Source organism: Triturus cristatus, chromosome 4_1 (genome assembly GCF_964204655.1).
Source record: "Triturus cristatus chromosome 4_1, aTriCri1.1, whole genome shotgun sequence".
NCBI classification, from domain to species: domain Eukaryota; kingdom Metazoa; phylum Chordata; class Amphibia; order Caudata; family Salamandridae; genus Triturus; species Triturus cristatus.
This window is the reverse complement of record NC_140585.1, coordinates 414685100-414709180: the sequence shown is the minus strand read 5'-3', so window position 1 is coordinate 414709180 and position 24081 is coordinate 414685100. Positions and strand designations below refer to the sequence as shown.

Below are 24081 nucleotides of genomic sequence, written 5' to 3'. Positions count from 1 at the left end.
GCGAAGATTGGCACAGTAGAGCCCATTCTACCGCCTCCATGCCAGCTGAGTGAGGGATCGAAGTATATAAAGACTTGACATCTATGGTGCAAAAAATGATGTCTTCCATGAACTTTATTTTCTGTAGCTTTAATAAGAAATCTGTCGTATCTTTGATATACGAGGGCCATTCTTGAACCAGCGGTTGTAGGAAGTAGTCAATATAGTGTCCCAAGGGCTCGAAGATGGTTCCACAACCCGTTACTATGGGCCGCATTGGTGGATTAAACAAGTCTTTATATACTTCGATCCCTCACTCAGCTGGCATGGAATAATGATTTTTATTTGCAGCAACAATGCACATCTCTTTTCTTGATGTCATTCTCACCAAAGAAGCAGGTCACATAAAAACGGAGGTTTTCAAAAAGCAAACAGATGTGAACAGTGCGCTCCATTTCCAAAGTTTCCATCCCAACAGCCTAAAATACAACCTACCATTGTCTCAATTCTTGCGGATAAAACGGATCTGCTCCACTGCAGAGGATACGGAGAAGAATTTATCACTCCAACAGCAGATGTATCTTGCCAGGGGATACCCTATAGAAGTGATTGAATCAGCCAAACAACGCGCATCCAAATTCAACAGAGACAGTCTCTTATTAAGCAGACCACGAAAGCAGACAACTAGACAAGTGTTTGTATCAAAATACTCTACAGTATCTGGTAAAGTGAAGAACATCATCATTAAAAGATGGGAATTGTTACAGAATGAGCCTGATTTTCACAACATTTTTAAAGACCCTCCCATGTTTGCTTATAAACGCGCAAAAAATATTAAAGAAATTATCAATACTCCAATTAAGCAAGGAAACATCGCTTACAAAGGAATGAGTAAATGTCATAACTGCATCCATTGCAATAATGTTATCATCAGTAACACATTAAATCATCCATGCACTGGAGAAATCATTCAACTTCACCACACTTCTGATTGCAATTCAAACAAACTCATCTACTACATCAAATGTCCATGTGGCAAGTTGTATGTGGGCAAAACCGAAAGAAAAATTAAAACACGGATATCTGAGCACAAAAGTACAATCAGAACATTCAATAAACACAGCAGTTTGGCTATGCATTGGAACGAAGAAAAGCACAGTATCGCCCAACTCAGATTCTCTGTGCTAGAAAGAGTAGAGCAACGTCAAGACACAGATCTGACTAGATAAGTCTCCTACAGAGGGAGACCTATTGGATCAAGCGTTTGGACACCTTAATGGAAAAAGGCATCAATGACAAAATAGACTATGCTTGTTATTTATGATGTATGTGTGCTAGAGCTTTTTTTGTATCAGGATAGTACTGCATATTCACATATACCAATGTGATTAACCATTCTTCTTGGGTTAGATTACCCTGACCAGTGACCCCACCAATATATGCTTTAATTTTTCGCGGTATATTTTGTATTTTTTACCATTCTTCTACCATTAATACAGTATTTTTTCACTATGGGTTCTTTGCGCTCTCTTCCAAGATGGCGGCACCATCTATCTCGTTTTTAGTCACCTCGTTCATTTTCAATAGAGGAGTTAGCCTTAACCTAGATTAGAGCCTGCGTATTTTTAGTCACCTTGTTTATTTTCATTGTAGTTTTCTTTCTCGTGATAGTTTTACCCATCGTTGTTTAGTCACCTCGTTCATGTCTAATATGCTCTGATATAAGCGCATGCTCCCATCATGCCGCTATGAGTTTCACCTGGTGATTTTTTTGAACCAGCAGTCGGATAGGTTTCCTCTTCACTGAATCGACCACGTTGTACTGTGTCGATAAGATTTTTCATTTGATTTTTCATCTTATCGCTTTTGTCAGTTTCTTTCTCTTTGTTTAGAAACGACATTTCAGTGTGTTCTGTTTTCAGATTGAATTCTTCGTTTTGAACAGCGATTTTTCATTGATCTACAAGGTAACAGTTTCATTGGGTTTTTTCGTTTTTTTCGCTTTCTTCACTATTTACACAACTTTATTCAAACATTTCCTGGTGATGGTCATTTTGGGTCATTATTCGGTCACTGAACTTACTACCCAGTCGTGTTTCAGCATGGAATGTTGTTATGAAATTTTGAGTTTGATCATGTATTTGCAAACTGATGTTTTGCCATCATTGTAACGTTTATCGTGTAAATATATACTGTTTATTTATTTCTTTAGATACTTAGCCCCTGACGAAGAGCCGGTTGGCTCGAAATGCATTGGGCATTTACAAAAAGTGAACTTCTTGTAAGAGTGTAATTTGGATTTGTACGAAGAAATGAATGAAGATTTAATCAACAATTACTTTTGCAATGAATAAATTGCTATAATCATTGAGATATTGCTTCGAAAATTTTTTCATTTATTCACCACAATGTTGGATTGAGTCTGTTTAAGAATAACTACAGTTTTGAGAAGTTTCAAGGTATCCACCTAAACGCAACTGTGCGTGGAGATTAGGGCCTCACCGGTCCTAGTATTGAAGGTTTGAAGTGTCAGGAATCCATGACTGTTGGAATCCACTCCACAGCACGCTATCCAAAATAAGTGTTAAACGAGTAAAACATTGTCACAAACACGAACTCTGAGTGCCTCTACCACCCATTTTGTTATTAAGAAGGATACCGACACCGCTAGGGCATTGGGTACCCTACAATTCCGGAACCCTTCATTTTGAGGCTCAAGAGGGAGAGGTCAAACCGACTCGAGGAGATTTCCAACACCGATCTTCCTTCCCTTCCTCTCAGCAATACTGTTCGCAATATCAGCAGCGTCAACAACCCTCCTACACTAAATCTTCCTTTCGTGGCAAGGGAGGGAGTCAAAAGGACGCCGCTCACCGGCAATGACTTTCAACTACCGCCGGTCTCCAACTCCTCTCCGCCCTCTAAAGTTGGAGGAAGAATTTCCCATTTTTTCACAAATTGGAAAAAAGTAACTACGGACCATTGGGTTCTACAATTAGTTCAATTCGGACAATCTCTAGAGTTCATCCAGATTCCTCCCCAAACCCCTCCCCGTCCTAAGCTTCACAAAAATGTGCGTGCTTTACTCCTGGAGGTGGCACTCATGCTCCAGAAGGGAGCTATCGAGAGGGTTACCCCAGGTCAAAAGGGAAAGGGGTTTTACTCCCGTTTTTTTCCTCATTCGAAAAAAGGACAAGAAATGGAGACCTATATTGGACTTGAGGGATCTAAACAAGTTTTTGAATAAAGTCGTTTCGTATGGTCACCATTCAGGAAGTGTTACAACTTCTCAATGCGGACGATTACATGGTGTTTTTAGACCTGCAAGACTCCTATTTTCATATTCCAATACACCGCAAGCACAAGAAATATCTGAGATTCATGGTGGCGGGCAGGCATTACCAGTTTCGGGTTCTGCCGTTTGGACTCAAATCGGCGCCACGCATTTTTACCAAATGTCTAGCTCCAGTGGCTGCGTACCTACGACAACATCACCATCGAGTCTTCGCATATCTGGATGACTGGCTCGTCAAATCACCCTCTCTAGGAGGCGCGTCCAGGTCTTCCAGCGCCTTTCTGAGGCTTTTAGATTGTCTGGGGCTGACGCTCAATCGGGACAAGTCCGTCCTTCAGCCTTCCCAGCGCATCAGTTTTCTGGGTGCTACCCTAGACACCATGCAGAGGAAGGAGTTTTCATCACAGGAACGCAAAGACAAACTTCATTCATTGGCGCTCCGTATAAGGTCCAAGAAGACGCTGTCAGTGCGTCTCTTCAAGTCCCTACTCGGGATGATGTCTTCTTGCATCCTGTTAGTTCCGCACTGTCGCCTTCACATGCGGCCTCTTCAGGAAGCGCTGTCGGGTCAATGGGTCCAGTGTACGGGGTCCTTCGAACTCATCTAGGTGACCCCTGCGATCAAAAAGGCTCTACGGTGGTGGACTTGCACCCAGAACCTTTCTCAAGGCTTGCCTTTCTTGCTTCCTGCTGCTCCACATATCACCACGGACGCCTCCTTAGAAGGCTGGGGAGCTTTCCTTCAAGAACTGGCGGAAAGTGGTCCCCTTCCGAGAAGGCACTTCACATAAATCTTCTGGAGCTGCGCGCAGTGCATCTCGCTCTGGTGGCTTTCCTTCCACGAATCAAAAACTCCCTAGTGCTTGTCCGAACGGACAATACCACGACAATGCACTATTTGAACAAACAGGGTGGGACTCGTTCTCGGACACTCTCTCATGAGTCACAACATCTCTCTCCGAGCAGAGTATGTTCCAGGCGCCCACAACGTGTTGGCGGATTCTGAGCAGAAGGCAGGCGGAATGCCACGAGTGGGAGTTGGATCAGCCGGTCCTCAACAGCATATTCGCTCGATGGGGCACCCCTCTTCTGGACCTCTTCGCTACCCAGCAGAATGCCAAATGCCAACACTTTGCAAGCTGGCATCCCCAGCAAGGGTCTCTGGGGAATGCATTTTCGATTGCATGGTGCAACGTCTTTGCCTACGCCTTTCCGCCAATTCCCCTGATTCCCAGGGTTCTCCAGAAGTTGAAAGCAGAGCCCTGCACACTCATATTGATAGCTCCAGCTTGGCCACGCCAACATTGGTTTACAGAGCTTCACCTTCTGTCCCTGGAACCGCCGATCAGGTTGAAACCGTTTCCATCTCTTCTAACGCTCAACAACCAACAAGTCCAGCATTCGGATCCGTCATCTTTCAAATTATCAGCTTGGCTCCTTGGTTCAGAGAGTTTCAGTGTTTAGACATTCCTCCTGATTGTAGACAAGTTCTAGCTCGGGCCCGAGCAGATAGTACCAACAGAACGTATTCATTAAAATGGAAAAGGTTTTGTATCTGGTGCAAATCAAAAAATTACACCCTCTCTTCCACACCGGAACAAATATTGCTGTACCTTCTACATCTGGCAAAATCTGGTCTAGCTCATGCCTCCATTAACCCCTTCGCTGCGGCGCGAATTCCGCCGCAGCGCTGGGGGGGGTTGACGGCGCCGCTGTGCTCATGACGGAACCACGCAGTCATGAGTCACGGGAGAGCTGTGCTCATGACGGCGTGGTTCCGTCATGACTCCACCCACTGCGCTAATCGCCCGCACAGGCGGGGAATTAGCGCCGCGTGGGAGGAGCGGCCGCTAACGGCCGCAGCATGACCGAACCACTCCGTCATGAGCACAGCGCACCCGTGGCTCATGACGGAGTGGTTCCGTCATGAGCGGGGAACGGGTTAAAGTTCACCTGGCAGCAATATCGCGCTTCAGGAGATCCTCTACAGGTCCTTCTCTGTGGTCTCATAGGCTTATTAAGCAATTTCTTAAAGGACTGTTTAGAACATTCCCTCCAGTAAAACCTGTACCTCCGGCTTGGCATCTCAACACGGTTCTGGCTCAACTCATGAAACACCCGTTTGAGCCAATACACAGAGAAGATCTTAAGTATCTCTCCTGGAACACTGCGCTCCTTCTGGCCCTTACCTCGGCAAGGCGAGTGGGGGAACTCCAGGCTTTTTCAATCCAAGACCCTTTCCTTCAATTCAAACAGGATAGGGTCATTCTTCTAACAAATCCAAAGTTTATCCCTAAAGTTCCCTCACAGTTCCATCTTAACGAGCCTATCGTGCTGCGTTCATTCTTTTCAAATCTGCAGACAGCAGCAGAGAAAGCCCTGCATTCCTTGGACCTTAAGCGCTGCCTAAAGTTTTACATTGACAGAACGAAACCATTTCGTAAGTCTAACCAACTCTTCGTAGCGTACTGTGGGCCTAGAAAAGGGCTACCACTAACCAAACAAAGTATCTCTCGCTGGATCTCTTCAGCCATTACCTTCTGTCACCAGCAAGCAGGGCGTCCACTACTCAACATTTCGTGCCCATTCCACGAGGGCAATGTCTACTTCCATGGCACTGTTTGCAGGAGTGCCCATTGTGGACATTTGTAGAGCGGCCACATGGAAGACGCCGCATACATTCACCAAGCATTACTGCTTGGATACGGAACTCATGAAGGATGCTGCAGTGGGTCAAGTGGTGCTCCGTCATTTATTTAATTAGAGGTGAGCCCTTTCTTTCATCCCACCATCCTTTCCACTTTACGCACATTTCTCTACTGTGATTTATGCCTCTGTCATTGTTTTTTGGTACTTTCTATTTTTTCACATGGATATGTTATCTGTGAATGTTTATATGCTGTACCTTGCGAAATATGCTTTCCATTGCTTACTATTCTGATTCAGTGTGAGGAGAAATAACAAGGGGACCCGATCTGGTAGCCTAAGGACCTCGGGTAATTGCTTATTTTAAAGAACAAAGGTCCTTAGCATAAGAGTAAATAGTGAAAGCATTTCTACATAGACTACACTATGAGTAGTCTTCCAATGTCCAGCCGGACAAAGGAACATTTATTCAAACAAAATAAAAGGGGAATGAACGGAATAAGGGAACCAACAAGGGTGGAAAAGGGCACAATCCTGTTCCGAGCTTGGAAGTAAAGGGATGGAAAGAATGGAAACAAGAAAGAAATAACAGGCAAAGAAATTAGTTGATTGAAGAGCAAAAGGTGGCTTACATTACACGATAATCTTAAGTAAGCTCATACCAGCGAACAACACAATAGAATTTACACAGTGGTTAAATTGTGGTGTTTGCTAAACAAGTCGACGTTTCGATCCCTAGCTCTGTGGGATCATCATCAGGACTAGAATGTGAACTGTTGCCTGATAAGTTGTTTGAAACAGCCTGTAAAGTTGTGAGACAGGAAAAAAGAAAATATACAAGATTTAAACAGTAATTATGGTCCACCAAACGTTGAGCATATCTAGTCGACAACCGTTCGGATAATGTAGAACATATATGCACATTAAGAAGAAAGTGGGGTGAGCGTGGTAGTCAACATGCGGACAAGAATGATAACGTTGCTGTGTACTTCAGCACGCAGTACCAGTGGAAGACCCATATGGTCAACGACGGTGAAGGAGCAACATTAGATGTGTAAATGCCCAGTGTTGGCAGTGAGAGGGATGTCAAGAGGGCGTATGCGGTTGGCGAAGGGTGGTGTCAAGCATGCCTGGAGATGAAACAGGAGGGTGCTTAGTGCCGTTCCGAGAAAATACGTTGTGGACTATGACAATTGTGGTGGTATGACAAGAAGCCGCGCGTTGTTGGCGGTACATGCTCGCTAGAAAAATTGGTGCGTTCGGAGTGTAAAACGTTTATGAATGCTGACACAGGTTGCGGGGTGTGGTGGTGTGACAAGAAGCGGCGCAGTGATGGCGGTACACACCTGCAAGCAACCATAGTGCACTGACCTGGCGAGCGGCTCTGCGGGTGCCTGATGCAAAGAGGGAGGCTCGTGACTGTCTCAGGATGGACACATACAATGTTGCTCCTTCACAGTCGTTGACCATATGGGTCTTCCACTGGTACTGCGTGCTGAAGTACACAGCAACGTTGTCATTCTTGTCCGCATGTTGAGTACCACGCTCACCCTACTTTCTTCTTAATATGTATATATGTTCTACATTATCCGAACGGTTGTCGACTAGATATGCTCAACAATTGGTGGACCATAATTACTGTTTAAATCTTGTATATTTTCTTTTTTCCTTTTTTCCTGTCTCACAACTTTACAGGCTGTTTCAAACAACTTATCAGGCAACAGTTCACATTCTAGTCCTGATGATGATCCCACAGTATTAAGAGCTAGGGATCGAAACGTCGACTTGTTTAGCAAACACCACAATTTAACCACTGTGTAAATTCTATTGTGTTGTTCGCTGGTATGAGCTTACTTAAGATTATCGTGTAATGTAAGCCACTTTTTGCTCTTCAATCAACTAATTTCTTTGCCTGTTATTTCTTTCTTGTTTCCATTCTTTCCATCCCTTTACTTCCAAGCTCGGTACAGGATTGTGCCCTTTTCCACCCTTGTTGTTTCCCTTATTCCGTTCATTCCCCTTTTATTTTGTTTGAATAAATGTTCCTTTGTCTGGCTGGACATTGGAAGACTACTCATAGTGCTCATTGTAGTCTATGTAGAAATGCTTTCACTATTTACTCTTATGCTAAGGACCTTTGTTCTTTAAAATATACTATTCTGATTCAGGCATGTGAATCTATGAAAGGTACCCTAATACTGGATAAGGAACGCGTTACTTACCTGTAACTGCGGTTATCCAGTATTGGTATCTTTCATAGATTCACATGCAACCCACCCACCTCCCCTGGAAGGGCTCTCTTGGATCTCTGTGATACAACTACTTAGCACTGTTCTTAAGAACATCTGAGGGACTAGAGCTCCTTCCAGGAAGGTTCTAGAGGGTGGTGCTAGCTGATTGGCTAATCGCCAAACTTTGGTCCTTTTTACATAAGGACGTGGATGTTACTAAGATAAGGCCTTTTGGGCCTCTTACTCTATATGTCTACTGAGACATTGCGTTGTTTATTTACCGGGGACTCCCATCCCGACGACGGGGAATGATTCAGGCATGTGAATCTGTGAAAGATAGCAATACTGGATAACCGCAGTTACAGGTAACGCGTTCCGTATGTCACTTAACAGTGTTGCATTGTTACCATATTGTTTCGTAAGCCTCTATCTCCCTGACGTTCCCACTTATGTTTCAGTGTTCTGGCATGTTGTCTGCTCATATTTGAGTGAGGGTTGTGCAGATAAATGAAAATATCAAATAGTTCTTCATTGCTGCTAATGTTTACCTGCCACCGTCTATGTACCGAAATTTCATCACACTTTTTTCTTCTCAAGGTTTAGTCCCTATTTCCGTACAAAGGAGAGACTGTATCTCAGTTCAGTGTCCTACAGTAATATGATTGAACCAAAAAAGTGTTTTTGCCGTTTTGATTTAACCGGAACATGTAATGATGATGATTGCCAGTGGTAAGTATATTTCAATGCATTATACTTGTATATACTAATTACAAATTTGTCTTAAGTGAACTTATTGCAGTGTTGCACTTTTTCTAAAAGTTCTTAGGATGAGAGTACTTTGGTACTGTTGGTACATTTTTTAATGATATCGAGACTACCCGAAAGCGCAAGCTGTCTGGTTGCAGAAGACCTATTGTGAGCTTATCAAGAACTTGCAGATGCATGCAGCCCACCCTCCCTCATTGTTTACCATTGGTTGGCTTCATTGTCACCCATTTCCTTGATTCTTATTTGCTGGCTGCTCACTTTTAGGGAATTACTTTATTTTTGGTTAAGCCTGTCAAAATGCATGTGTGTTCCACCTGTCTCCCTCTTATGGTCATCTCCTGCTCTCTCATAGTCCTTCCACGCTCTGTTTCCTCTTTTTCTCATGCCTGCTCACACTCTTAACAGCTTTTTTTCTCAACATCCCCCTTGTGCTCTCCACAACTTGCTGCCCGAACCTGCTCCCCAACCCCCATTTGCCCCCTCACCTCCGTTGTGATGATGCATCCACATACCAACAGAATGACTGTACCACGAACAGCGGTTGCATCATCTTCCTATCTTTTTAATTGTCAATGAAAATGCGTCCGGCAAAAAGCATTTTTTTTACCCATGCTATAGACTTTTCCAAATCTTGTTATAGCAGGTTGCTTATTGGAGAGCTCAACAGTGTGGTTGGCCCAGATATCTGCTAAACAGCCACTTGTTTGTAGGTAAATGAGGAGGGATATTTACTGCTAATAATTTGAACCAAGTGAGAACAGTGGTCACTAATGGTGGTTTAGTTATTTTGTGTTTTTTGAAAACTGAATTAAACCGTTTTCTTTGAAGGTTGATCCTTACCAATAACCTGACACGAATGTTTTTTAAAAATATGTACGAAATGGTAGTTGGCTCACTAGTGACTAATTCAACAAGCACTTAATCGTTCAGGTATATGTAGAGCAAAAAATGAAATAATGAAATATCAAATTGTCACTGAATGTGTTCAGCTGCATGAATCTTTTATGGATTCACATTCTGTACATTATTATAATTGGGTGAGAAATTATTCAGGTTTTTTTTTTTTGTTCTGTGAGTTGCCATTGACCGCCATTTGGTGGTATGTCCAGCCCCCTGACAAATCAGATGTGCGCCCTGGAAATTCCCATGTGTGGTCGTCATCTTTACATTTTTTTCAGCCATTGGGTCTGGATGCCAAACGGAGGAGATCTGATGGATTTGTAGCAAATTCGACAAATCGTTAAAATCCAATCACAAGGACACTGTAACCGGTTCCCAATGAAAAATCACGACTGGTACAAGAATGCGTGGTCTGAGAATGCACAGAGGAGGAGGCGTGAGTGCAAATGGACAATACCGCATCTAGATTCTACCACAAATACCACCACAAATTGCGCAGAATGATCCCCACAAAATATGCAATCTCTGGCTTCCAAGGGAGCAGTGCGCCGAGAAGTGTGGTCTACGAGAGTTCCAATCAAAACCACTGAAGGTGAGAGAAAAATAATGTTGGACATATTACGCAATGATGGAGGCAAAAAAGAAACCAACCTCACTCAAAAATCTGGGCCTGCCCAGCGACGAAGAAGAAACCAAAGAAATCGAGCTGGATCAGATGCCGAAGAAAGGGTGATTGACATTGAGAGACTAGAGGCCTAAAGGAACTTGTTGATAAAAGCGGACCCTAGGAAGTAACATAAGGTTACCATGCAGCTGAAGGGTGCAGAATCGCACTAATCAGAGTTTCGATTTAGATGTCCATATATAGGTTTTCCTAAATCATGTCCTTATATAGGCACAATTCGCATTGCCCTTATTTAGGCATAGAATCCCAGTCCTTATTTAGGCATTAGCCATGCTATCCAAATACAGGCATGGTCACCTACATCCGTCCATCCCAACGGCACAACGAGTTCTTAGAAGCCAGACCCTTAAGCCTTTGGGACTGTCCCTAGCTAGGATTATTGATTTCTCCAAGAACTGATCTATTATGCATGAACTACTATTCCTTAGGGGTTCATTCATGAAGTCTTCCCTCTGGCCGACTTTACGTCAATGCTAACATTCCTAAGGACCTTCCAGGTATAAATATACCTTCACTTACCATGGCAAACCACGGCTCGACTGCACAGCTCGATACAGCTCGCCACAGCAAGTTCGGAAGGAATTTGAGTCCCAGCCTGACGCATTGACCAGACGCTGTCATCCCTGCTCGCAGGGAATCCAGCTTCCAGTGTTCGGACTCCCTTCGCGGGGTGTTAGTTTGAGACCAGGAAAGAGATTCCCACCTCTCATTCTAAGGTATGGAGCGGACTAGAACCTATAGGGACTCTTGGCATACTAACTTGGCATATGGAAAACAATAGCATACCATACTATAGAATACAGCACCTACTTCTTACTTTGTACTACACTTAGGTTAGGTACACTGGGGTAGAACTATTTAGACTCATCAGACGAGTATCCACTTTTTAGTCTGTTATTTATGTATGTGTATATGAATATATGTCGTAGCTAGAAGACAATGCTAGTGCAGTATTTCTTCTTACTGCTTATGCTGTACGCATTATATCTTGCATACTGTCTTGCGATTGTAACAGCTCATATCTTACATGAGAAACAAGACTGTTCAATAAATCCTTTTTATTGAAATGCCTATCTATTTCTGTGTCACTCTGAAGAAACTAAGCATGCATGATTGAGTGAAACTGTTCTCTGTTTCCACTATTCTGAGACATGTTCCGATTCTAAGGGAAACAAAGTTGTCATGTTTATGCTGTTGCCAGAAACTACTCCCTTCTTGTTTATTCAAATTGTTTCTAGTGGCCTCTGAGTTAGCTGGCACACAAAGTAATTAAGTTTAATGTACTCGATAGAGGCATACTGACCTCAGTCCTATGCCACAACTATAGTGTATATTATTCCAATGCGCAGAGCCTATAAGGGAAATAGGAACTACACTACAACTCCTGATAAAGAAAGTAAGCGAATGGAGATGGTGAGATCAAACATTGGCCATTCAATGGAGAATCGCCAACTTCGCTGCACTCCTCAATTGCTGTTGCCACCAGCAGTGGGTGGCAATAAAGCAGACAATGCAGCACCTTCTTTAGCAGTACGAAAAGGCAAAGGCAGGAGGAAAAAACATTGCCAACAATTCCACCAATACCAGCTAGGGAAAGTACACTCCATAGAGTAGATACTCCACCTAACAGGAAGTAAAGGATCTCATTAAAAAAAATGAAGCAAACACAAGGAGAAGATGGACGGAGCGCTGAAACTTTTCACCCACTCCATCATTGTTCTTGAGCTCATTTTGCCACTCAAGTAAAGACCTAGATATATGCAAATTTACTCTTGACCCTGTGCCTCATGGGAACAGTCCAGCTAGAACTGCCAAACCAGGTCTTCCTTGAACGGGAAACAAGCATCCTGGGACCCGGTAACACCGCTCATCAGCCAGGCTAGCTTGAATCCAGTGGCAAAGTGAGCCAGGGATCCATTATCTGGGCATACCCTGCCAACTTAGGGCGAACAAAGCAAACTCAAGGAGATGATGGACAGAGCGCGGAAAATTTTCAGGCACTCGCCCCCAGTCACAGATGTGGGTTGAATCCATCGTTTTTTAGCTCACTTCGCCACCCCCGTTCAGACCCAGCTATATGTAAATCAGGAGAGTCAAGACTGATTTGCATATGGCTGGGTTCAAGCTGGAATGGCACGGGGAGCAAAGAAACAATGGATTCACGCCCAGATCTCTGTACTGGGATGAATGTATTACATTGTTCTGCATTCTGTCCATCAGAATTGGGGAGAGAATGTAGCCTTTCAGCTAGAGCGGTCAACCTTGAAGCTGGGAAACCGGGTTCAAGTCTCAGCATTGACGCTAAACATTCTGTGATTGTGGGCAAATCACTTAATCTCCCCGTGCCCAACAAAAAATTAACGTGTCCTCATGTAACAAAACTGGTGCTCATGTAAAGCGCTCCGATACCTGATGTCTCGGGTCTAGTTCGCGCTATATAAAACTCTATATAAAAAAAAGTTCTTTCCGATTAAAAAATGAATAATACAAAGAGCAACCAAGAGCAAACTCAAACGAGGCGGTTGGGGACACACACTCTGCATACTTCTTGTAACAAAACCAGCCCAATCCTTAAGGCCGAAATTAGACCGAATTGAGCGCTTCCAAATGATTTCACTACAGGGGGTCATTTCACTCCTCCTTTCATGGCCATGTATTTTCCTCTTTTTAGATCTAAAGGATGTTTACCTGCAAGTTCAAATAAATCACTGCCACAGGAAGTACCTCTGGTTAGTTGTGGAAAAAGAACACAATTAATTTAAAGTGTTAACTTTCTGCATAAAGTCTGCACGGATGTTTTTCACAAACTACGTGGCCATGGTAGCCGCGTTCCTAAGGAGACAGGATACTTGTTTACCCCTAACTTGACGATTGGTTGGTAAAGTAGAGCTCTCAACACTTGCGTATGGAGAGCAATCCCATTATAATGCAAACAGTGCAAAAACTTGTGTTAATTGTAAACCTGGACAAATCCTCCCCAATTCCAGAACAGAAAGTGTTCCTGGGACTGACCCAAATTTCAAAGAGAGCAAGAGTATACCCAATAGAAACTAGTCTTTGTAAGCACGAAGTTACCTCTACCAGAAGTAGCAATCTGACAGTGAGAACGATTAATAATCTAATTGGATTCTTGATTCAACACAGACCACATGCCAGACTGCACATGTGCTTAGTCCAGGAACGGGTCCAGAACAAATGGTCAAAAGCCCCTGGAAGTTGGGAGGATCTAGTGGTTGTCAGAGGATTCACAAAGAGATAACATTATGGAACACAGAGCACAGTACCATGGCGAGACCTTTCAAACTGCAACTCCAACAGCGGCCCATCCTCAGATGCATTCCCCACGGTAAGGGGAACACACATGAAGCCTCATCAGGGGCCTGTGGAATCCGGCGGAGGAAGGTAAGTGTAGGAAAATGCATCTTTTTGACCTGGCTACCCCTACTTTTTGCTCACTGGTACTGATCTTTTTATTGAAAGTGCACTGGGTCCCTGATAAAGACCCCCCCCCCCCCCCCTCCTTGACTCCAATAACAGCAGTGCCCTTGGCAGGCAAATTACACTTTACCTCTCACTATCCAGGAGTCTTGTCCCAGTGCCTATATGGTGACAACCCCTGTGCCTGCGTGTTATACTCTGGCCAGGTCTTTGACAAAGGACATTTACATCAATCATGTTGAAAGTGCAAAAAAGATATAAATGTATAGGACTATATAAATGTATAGGAAGAGCCTCACTAAAGCAACCACCATGAGTTTATTGGCTGTTGCTCGTCAATTTGCTTACTTTCTCGTGATTGGCAGCTTTTCTATAACCTGGAGGAACTAACACTTCCACTAAATCAAAAAATGTTGCTGGTTTGCATCCCTATCAAGGAGAATTCTGAACACAGGTAATCTCATGCTGGAGCGCCCCAGATTTGCGTTCAGGAGGACCACCAACCTACGCGACCAACTGATCAACACGAGACCACGCGTGAAGACCATACGGCAGGAACCCACCCTATGGTCCCTCCCTGCTGTCAAAGGCCACTACCCATGCGGCAACTGTAGTGCATGTCCCTTCACCAAACATACTACACACTTGGAGCTGGAAAAAATCAGGTGGGACCAACGGAGCCACACGAATTGCAATACAAAAAACTGTGTGTACCTCATCACCTGCCCCTGTACACTGCGCTACGTAGGGATGACCACTAGACAGGTGAAACTAAGGATAAACGAACATAGAAGCACGATCCGACGGGGGAGAACAGCAACCAGACTTACGAACCATTACATGGAAAAAGGACATACATGTGATGACATCAAGTGGACAATATTGGAAAACAACCAACATTGGAACAACAACACCCTTCTACGAAGAGAACAACGCTGGGTACATCGCCTCCGGACCAATGAAGTGGGCCTGAACGACGATATACCATGGACTGAACTATAACCTTATATGAGGGATCAACAGTGAAACCAGTACCACACACCCATGATCACCGGACTACGAGGTCCCACCGCACAACATCTATGTCCTATGGTCCCCCCTACCCTCGCGAGACTTCTCCTCTTTGAGCATCATTCTGAAGGGAGAGGGTTGAGAGTAGGTGTCCTGGGCCACCTGTCACAGAATAATAAACATAAATAACCCCCCCCTCCCATCTTCCTCCATCCCCCCCTAGACTCACGCATTCAAGCATACCTCTGCCTCGAGTCCACTATCGATTTTTCGTCGATGGTACCAAGAGGCGCTTTTAATTACACGAGTCATTCACATTATGACCGCTCGTGTATTACACCAGATGGGTCTTTTTGTAGCGTCTTTAGATAGTTCACGAGCACTGTTTAGCTAATTATATATAAACACTCAGTGCGTTACAGACACGTAACCATGGCAACAATAAGACGTGAACCAGCACCACGCTCTCTAGATACACGCATGCGCCTAGTTCAGCTGTCTACCCTCTGCGCATGCGCGGCCAACAGACACTACGGAGAACACAGCTGCTCCTCGTTTGAAGACCGGATACAGAGCCCGCCCTAATTAAGTCAACACGGGCAGTACTTAAGAAACGCGGGTGTGTCTTCTTCTCCATTCCAGGTAGGAGGACGACTGGGGTAGGTGGTATAGAGGCCACGCCGGAGCAAAACTGTGAGTAAAAACGCTCTTATGAGCACTTAGGAAACTAAAATTTATTTAATACGGTGCATAAGACAGCTCAGACCACTTGGGAATTTATAGGAGGTGGTTTGACTAGCATTTGCCTGTCATTTATTCCTTTATTCACAGCACTAGAAGGTGTGTACGCTCGTCCCCTAACCTATGGAGCATTATTCTCCGTGCCTTTAGGTGAGTGCTTGGAACATATCTTAGTAACAATCGTGATCTAAGACCTATAGAATATATGCCAATTCAGTCTGTGGACGTTTGGTTCAATCTCTACCACGGTGAGTGCCTGCACATATGGGTGACTCCGGTCGGCGACGGACTGCCTTTTCCCAGGCCCTCCCCCTGTTTTCCTGGCCTAGGCACCTGTTAGCTTACCGTTGAGACCCCATTACGCCACCACCCGTGGGTGGAGGTGATATCCCTTCTGTATATAATCTGTATATACTTTGATGATGCACTCATTTGTGAATATCTCTAATAGGTGAACAATCTTTAATAAGTAGGATGTTCTCCTTTTTCCTTGTTTCTACTTTCTCCTAGGCTGTCTATCCTGGTGCGACCTGACTCTCACACAGAGAGCAGTGCAACTTCGGAGTGTTCGCCCGGATAGCAAACTGAGGGTAGTATCCCTCAGAGCACTTGCACTTTCACTTTTTCTGGTCCTGAAGAAGCGCCAGGGATCCTTTTTTTCGGACCATTGGGGCGCGAAACATGTCGACCGCTTGACCACACACATTGTTACCCATTGATACATTAATTTCAATAAGGTAACACCCGACCTACGGGTCTTTTATTATGTCAAGGGTGCTTTTCACATTAAACTTCATCCTAGTAACCCTTAGACATTTTTAGGATACCACTTCACTATTACACTCCACCACCACACAGTTCTTTTATTGTTAGGACCCAAACCACACACCCGCATGCACCAAACGGCGTTTTCTCAAAAAGATCTCCGCTAAAGCGACCCTTCGGGGGACCCGTAGGGCATTGCAGCGCCGGCCCGACGAGGAGCAAACGCCCAATGATGAAGCATGACATCCTTCGGGGTGTGTGAGGGCAACATGAGAAACTAAGGAATGCCCTCCCCTATCCTTAGGTAGTTGGGCCTAATACTAGCCTAGACTTTTTCGTTTCATTTCTCCCTTCGTCTCTTCAGGAACAGTGTCTCCATTGGAATACTACTCCCTATCAAATGTATCACACATCTTTAGCCTCCCTAAGTTCTCATAAAGGAAGAAAGGTTGTCTTCCTCACAAAGCTAAACAATAGTTGTGTTGTGTCTAGCATGTCTTTATTTCATGCCCACACATGAATATAAACCAAATCCCATGTTTAGTCTATTTAATGTGAACAGCTGACATGTTTCTTTGCCACCCCTCAACTTACTGCCAATTTCATCGTGGTAGAGTTGATCACCCACTTATGCACTGGACCTGTATTTAAAAAGAAGAAAAAAGGAGGACAGATAACATCCCGCAGGGAAATGAAAAAGATTACCCTGCCCAAGCCACGTTTCCTCTATAATGCAGCAATGTAATATTTACCATATGGCCACCGGCTAAAAGCCTACCAGTAGGCCATAGGAAGGGAGTGTCAGCAACGTTATTGCACCTGGAGGAATAACCATATATGTTTCAGAGGAACCATATACTCTGTTTGCAATAATATCAAGGTTCAATGGTACATCAGTACATTTTTGCAAATGTCAGGGTGTGAACCCTGTACATGCAACGACATATTCTAAAATAATGGGTCTCCAGTGTCATTATAAGGCGACTATTCACTCTAGCCTGTTGCGACACTCTAAAATGCAGGCTATATATTTGGAACCTCCCACTGTGTACTGGCTATTTATGATTCCGCAATGGCCTGTGAACCACCACGTCCATGCTACAGCCGTTTACCAATCAGAATGACCCCATCAAGCCCCACATAACACCAGTGCTCAGTCACTCACCCCCCCATGCGGGGTAATGTATGTGTAGAATTTCACAGTGGCCCGTGAACCACACGTCCACACTACAGCTGTTTACATTGCAACTCACCTGACCGCTCCAGGCTCTACATCCCACTAAAGCTCAGTCCGTCATCCCCCCCAGCCCGCCGCTCATCATCCATATCTCAGTTTCACCGTGTAACCACATTGAGAGTAACTTATTGCCACTGACTACACATTGAGAAGGGGAAGCATACTGCAAATAACTCGCCCCTAATGTTGGCAACCAGGCTTTCATCTCACCCCGCCTGCGTAGTCTCGATGGCTACATTTAAAGCTCAAGTCTACGTGTCCCCCATTGGCATCTCCACCCTGAAGTGTTGTGTAGGAAAGCAGTATCTGCTTTCATGGTTACCCCAACTTTTTGCTGGTGTCCGTATTTTTAAAAAAAAGTTTACTAGTCTGACTGCTAATCAAGACCCCAGCCACTGTGCTTCCTCCCTAAATTGACTATGCAAAGTACTTCTGTACCTCCACAATTGGGTACTGGTGTACCCCTTTAAGTCTCTAGTATATTGTACTGAGGTACCCAGGGCATAGGTACACCAGGGGTCTCCCATGGGCAGCTTCATGTATTGTGCCACCCATGAGAGACCACTCAAACTGTGACTACAGGCCTGCCATTGCAGCCTGTGTAAGCTGGTGCTAGCACCACTTACAACAGATGTTTCTTTATATCTGAAGTCACTACACGTAAAATCTATAAGTCACCACTAAGGCAGGCCTTTCATTCCTGATGGCAGGGTGCTGGGTTATAAGTGTGTGGGTGACCCTGCATGAGCAGGACACCCCTTCAAACCCTGGAGTGGATTCTTGAGGCTTTAAGTATGGCCAGCCATTTGAATACATATGGTGGCCAAGCGTAATTACGCAATGGCTAACTGTATAGTTGCTGTGCCTAATCTGGGCATGTTGGAATTATACCCCAACAGTTATCGGTGTTGGAGGTATGATTCCATGCACTGGGGGGCTCCTCCAGGAAGCTCCCAGTATTCCTGTTAACAGCCTTCCAGGGTCTGCCAACAAGCTACTGTTGCTGCAGACCCCAGAGACTATGCTGCCCTCCTGATGCAGAGTTGAGCTCGAGCAGGGGAAGGTAAAAAAAAAAAAGTGTTCGAGGCATATGAGCTGCAGATTACACACTGTGCATAGATCGCCATCTGGTGTTGGGCCCGGATGTTTGCAGTTGTTTTTCCTCTTGGAAAGTTTTTGGAAGTCACGAGGTCGGTGACTCCTCCTTTGGATCGTATTGCCCATGGGCTTCGGCTCCATCCACAGATTGTTTTTTTCCGCCATCGGGCTCGGATATGATCTCCGCGCTCCGGTTCCGAACAGAAACCCAGTTCTTCTATTGACGCGCAATCCTCACCCTAATTGCGGTATTGTTTCGATCGCGATCTCCACACTCTGCGCGGCTTTCATCGATCAAGACCTTCGATTCCAGTCGACGACTGCCTTCGGGCCTACCCAAGCTCCGGTCCTGGCTAATGGAAAGGACTCCCTTCAAGTAAGTGCCCTCGATGTGGGTTCAAATTCCCCCACACTGATCTCCACGAAGTATGTAACCTCTGCCTCTCCCCTGAACACGAGGCTCGAGACTGTCCGGCGTGCAAGTCCTTCCGGTCCAAGAAAACCATTCGAGACCGAAGAGCTATGGCACACTCGTCGACAGCGATTCCAGACGACATCTTCGGGGAAGGCGCCGACGCGCCAGAAGGACAACACACTGACGAGGGCCTAGTCTGCGCCTCCGAAGCCGACTATTCAGGATTCAGATGTGGAGGACATCACTCCGGCGCAGAGGGTCGTGAGTACCGAAGTTACCCCCCTACCCCACAACACCCTCGACGGAACCGAAAAAGGCTTCGGTCATGCCTTCGCCTCCGGGCCTAGGTAAGACCAAAGACACTGCTTCCCACACTGCACCTTCGGGACCGGTAAAGAAGCCGATTAAGCCTTCCGGTGGCTCGTGCTCGAGCCAGCCCACCGTCTGTGCCGAGAAACACTCCTCTGCACCGACGCCGATAAAGAAAATGGCGTCCTCCTTGGCACCGAGCTCCATACCGAAACACTCGGCGTCGAAAACCAGAACCAGCTCCTCGCTACCGACACCATCCCTGGAACTGACCAAAAAACACAAGGCCACCAATATCTCGAAGCTGAAAACCATCACGGCACCGAGAAAACAGACAGCCCTTTCCAGGCTGCATAGTTCCAAACAGCGACTACCGCAGACTCTAAACAGAGAAAACCAACGGCCCCCGATGCCTTCGCCACCGACTGACAAACCACCCTCGGAAGAACTCTTTACACCTGATACATTGCAAAAGACATTGATCAAAGACCCCAAAACCGGACATTTGATGCTCAGCATTAAAGAGACAGCTGGAAAAGCCTGCCCCAGCTTCACCGCCAAAGAGGAAGGACTCTGCTACCTCCCCTTTCAGAATGCCTTCACCACCTCCTCCACCTTCCCCTCCTCCACCTTCTCCACCCCATCATTCCCCCACACCCTCCCCAGATGATAATGTCTATGATGACTTGGGGGACGTGCCCCATGACCTACCTACAGGGGACCCCATTCCCACAGGCTCCCCAGACCCATGGGACGACTGTAACATCCCTGACATTCCTAACGTCCCACAAGATGATCTCTAGCCTTTGAGCCATCCCCACCAGAAGACTCCTTAGGGTTCAACCACTTACTACAGAGGGCTGCACACTATCACGGAGTGGATCTCCACACAGACCCCGTGGAGGAGGACTTCCTTCTCGATACGTTTGACACTACGCATAGGGCCACCTCCATACTGCCAATGCTCAAAGGAGTTATTAAACACGTGCAGCAGGTCTTTAAAGACCCAGTCATAGCCAGGGTGATTAACCCGCACATTGACCAAAAATATTAAGCCGCCCCTACAGATCCCGCCTACATCAGAGGGCCAGCACCACTAGATTCCCTAGTAGTGTCTACAGCACGAAAGAGGGCTAACTCCCAAGTGTCAGGTGATGCACCATCACCTGACAGAGTCGAAACTCTTGGACGCATCCGGCAAGCACACTGCATCCCAAGCTGCCAACATATGGCGTATCGCTAATACACAAGCGCTACTAGCAAGATACGACAGGGCCCATTATAACTAACTAGAAGCCATAATGCAACACCTCCCTGACAAATATAAAAATAGGGCAAACGAGTTAATTCAGGAGGGCAAAACAATTACCAATACCTCCATCTGCTGTGCTCTAGATGCAGCTGACACCGCCTCCAGAGCTATTAATACCAGCATCCTCCTCCATCGCCATGCCTGGCTCAGAATCTCAGGTTTTAAACAAGAAGTGCAAGCTTCTATCCTGAACCACCCCTTTGACCAGGAACATCTGTTCAGCCCAAAAGTGGATGAGGCCCTAGAAAAAAGACACTGGTACCGTGAAATCCGTGGGAGCCTTACAATCACATCCTCCCAGGCGCTCCTTTCGCCGCTCTTTCTTTCGGAGCACATCCATAGGCTACTCCTCTGACACCGCTTCCACTTCATATAAGGCCCCTACCCAATCCACCTTTACAAGGGGTTACCAAAGAGGCGGCTACAGAGGCAACAATAACAAAGGCAGAGGCAAGACAAACACCGCCCGCTATGCCTCCGCACCTACCCAATGACTCCCCTCCACTCCCCCCAGACCATCCCACTCCGGTCGGGGGCAGCCTCCAAAATGTCCTTCCCGTCTGGACTACCATCACCTCAGACAAATGGGTAACACAAATAATTCAGTCAGGCTACTGCCTGGAACTAATATCTACCCCCCCAAACATTCCACCCAGACAACGCCCAATGTCACAGGAACATCTAACACCACTAAAGCAGGAGGTAATCTCCCTCCTACAAAAGGGGGCAATAGAACTAGTTCCTACCAACAAAATATGGGGGTTTACTCCCTATATTTTCTCATACCAAAACTGTATGACACGCAAAGGCCCATCCTAGACCTCAGGCCCCTGAACCAATATATACTCAGACCATTTCCACATTGTCACACTCCAGCAGGTACTTCCACTGCTCTCCCAAAACTATTTCCTGTCCACTTTAGACCTCAAAGATGCCCATTTCCACATTCCGGTTCACAACGCTCACAAGAAGTTCCTCAGATTTGTAGTGGACGGCCAACACTATCAATTCAAAGTGCTCCCATTTGGAGTCACCACAGCACCACAAGTATTTACCAAGTGCCTAGCAGTAGTGGCAGCACACCTGCAGAGACAACACATCCATGTCTTCCCATACCTAGACGACTGGCTAATAAAAGCCAGCTCATACAATCAGTGTGTACAACACACGCACGCCACTATCCAGCTACTTCACGAACTGGGCTTCACAGTAAACCATGCAAAGTCCCACCTGCAACCGTCCCACATAAAACAATACCTCGGTGCCACCATAGACACCTTGAGCGCTAGCCTTCCCCAGTCCTGCCAGGATAGCAAGCATTCAGGCTCTACGCGCCAAATTTCAGTCACAACCTTCTCTTTCAGCTCGAGTGTTCATGCAACTAATAGGAATGATGGCCTCTTGCATATTCATAGTGTTCGAGGCATGTGGGCTGCTGAATTCATATCTGTGCATAGATCGCCGCCTAGTGTTGGGTCCGGATGATTGCATATTGTTGTCCTGGAAGAGTCTTCAAAGTATCACGAGATAGGTGGCTCCTCCCCTGGACTACAGTGCGCATGGGCATCCCCTCCATCCTTAGATTGTTTTTTTCCACCATTGGGTTTGGATGTCCTAATCTTAGCTCTTTGAGTATTTAGGAAAAACTTTATTTTTATTAGGCCAAAAGGCCTTTAAACTCGTCGGTATTGTTTTCGTTCGGCGCCAAGTACTTTTGTCGCGTTAGTTCTCAAGAAGAGCATCGAAGTTAGCCGTTTGCCCTTCGACACCAGAGGCCCGATCGAGATCGACGATGGAATCAAATAGTCCAAAGAAATCGAATAACCCCTTTAAGCGTTGCCCTCTTTGCAACGCTAAGTATGCTCGCTTCGACGTGCACCCAGTGTGCAACAAGTGCCTCTCTCCAACACACGACGAAGCCACCTGTATGGCGTGTTCCAGGTTCCGATCGAAGAAAACTCTTCGCATTCGTCGAGCAGCTCGGCTCGAGGCGCAGAAAGCGGCACCAAACCCGGACAACATCTTCGGGACCGAAGATGAAGAGGTCGTGGACCTTGAAGTTCAGGAGGGAATATCGGATCCGGCTTCGGAGCGTGAATCACTGCCGAAGACGAGCGTCTAGTAGATGAAGAGGAAGATGATGTCGACAAGGGAGGAGACGACGAAGAGGCCCTTGGGGCCGAGGAAGATGGCTCGGAAGATGAGCTAGGCCCAAATGTCGGTACAGGGCCCGCAGAGGCACTCTATGGCTCAGGTCGAGGGATCGCCACACAGCCTTACCCAAGATCTTTCCTCTCGTTCTACTGCCCCGCCTAAAGGCCCGGCTTCGAACTGTCCTAAAGAGCCATCGGTATCGAAAGCGCCATCATTCGATCAAGATAAATCGAAACTGAAGGCACAGGCACCGAAATCGAAACCAAAAGAGAAAATGTCTCTAATCGGCAACAAGGCCTCGAAGCCGTCGGAGCCGAAGACACAAAAGACGGCACCTAAGACCAAGGTCAAGGTGGTCGACCCGATAAAATCGGCGCTGAGGATCGTCGATACAGAAAAAGAGGGCGACCCTCAAGAGCCGACCCCTCCCAGTCCTCGTGTCGAGAACCCAACGTCCGGTACGGGGCTTCATGCCACTACAAAGAAGGTCTCAAAGGACCATGTCGAGTCGACAACACCATCTCCCTTCTTCAAGAAGACGGTGTCGGAGTTGTTATTACGCATCCAAGACAGGGCTTCGCTGCTCAGCACGAAAACAGCCCCGCAGCCGAAAACGGGCAGCACGGTTCAGACCGCGTCGACGCACATCAAGTTCGGATTACCACCGGCGGTACGACCGAAGATGTTCGACGCAAAGAAGGGTCCCGAACCGAAGAAAGGTATCGACACAAAGAAAACTGTCGAAGCGCCAAAAGGGGTATCAATGGGACAAACAGCTGTTGAAGTACCTCAAGAAGATGAGGAGCAGAGGCAGTTTATCTATGCAGGGACTGGTCAACTTTCAATACATAAAAGAAATAGTGCCAGAGAAATCTATGGAGCCATACAAAATTCCATTAAAGAAAAGGAGAACCACATCACCAGTTCTTGTGGAACATATTCAATATTATAGCCAGGAGCCTCAGTCATTCTCACCCACACAGTCTGATGTGGATGCAGGGGATGCTGGTGATGATGAGGGCACTTATCTATTGACCACTGACCCTGAAGACCAAAACCAACCTTGGGTGGACAATACTGGTACAGGGGACCCACGT

General features: G+C 46.0%; 1 protein-coding gene across 1 annotated transcript in view; it reads left to right on the top strand.

The window, feature by feature from the left end:
• ZFC3H1 (zinc finger C3H1-type containing) overlaps window positions 1–24081 on the top strand; it is an 844920-nt gene that overhangs the window by 245992 nt on the left and 574847 nt on the right. Inside the window, exon 17 of the mRNA XM_085652529.1 lies at window positions 8749–8880. Coding sequence (XP_085508655.1) covers window positions 8749–8880 — 132 coding nt within the window. The remainder of the gene's footprint in view (window positions 1–8748; window positions 8881–24081) is intronic.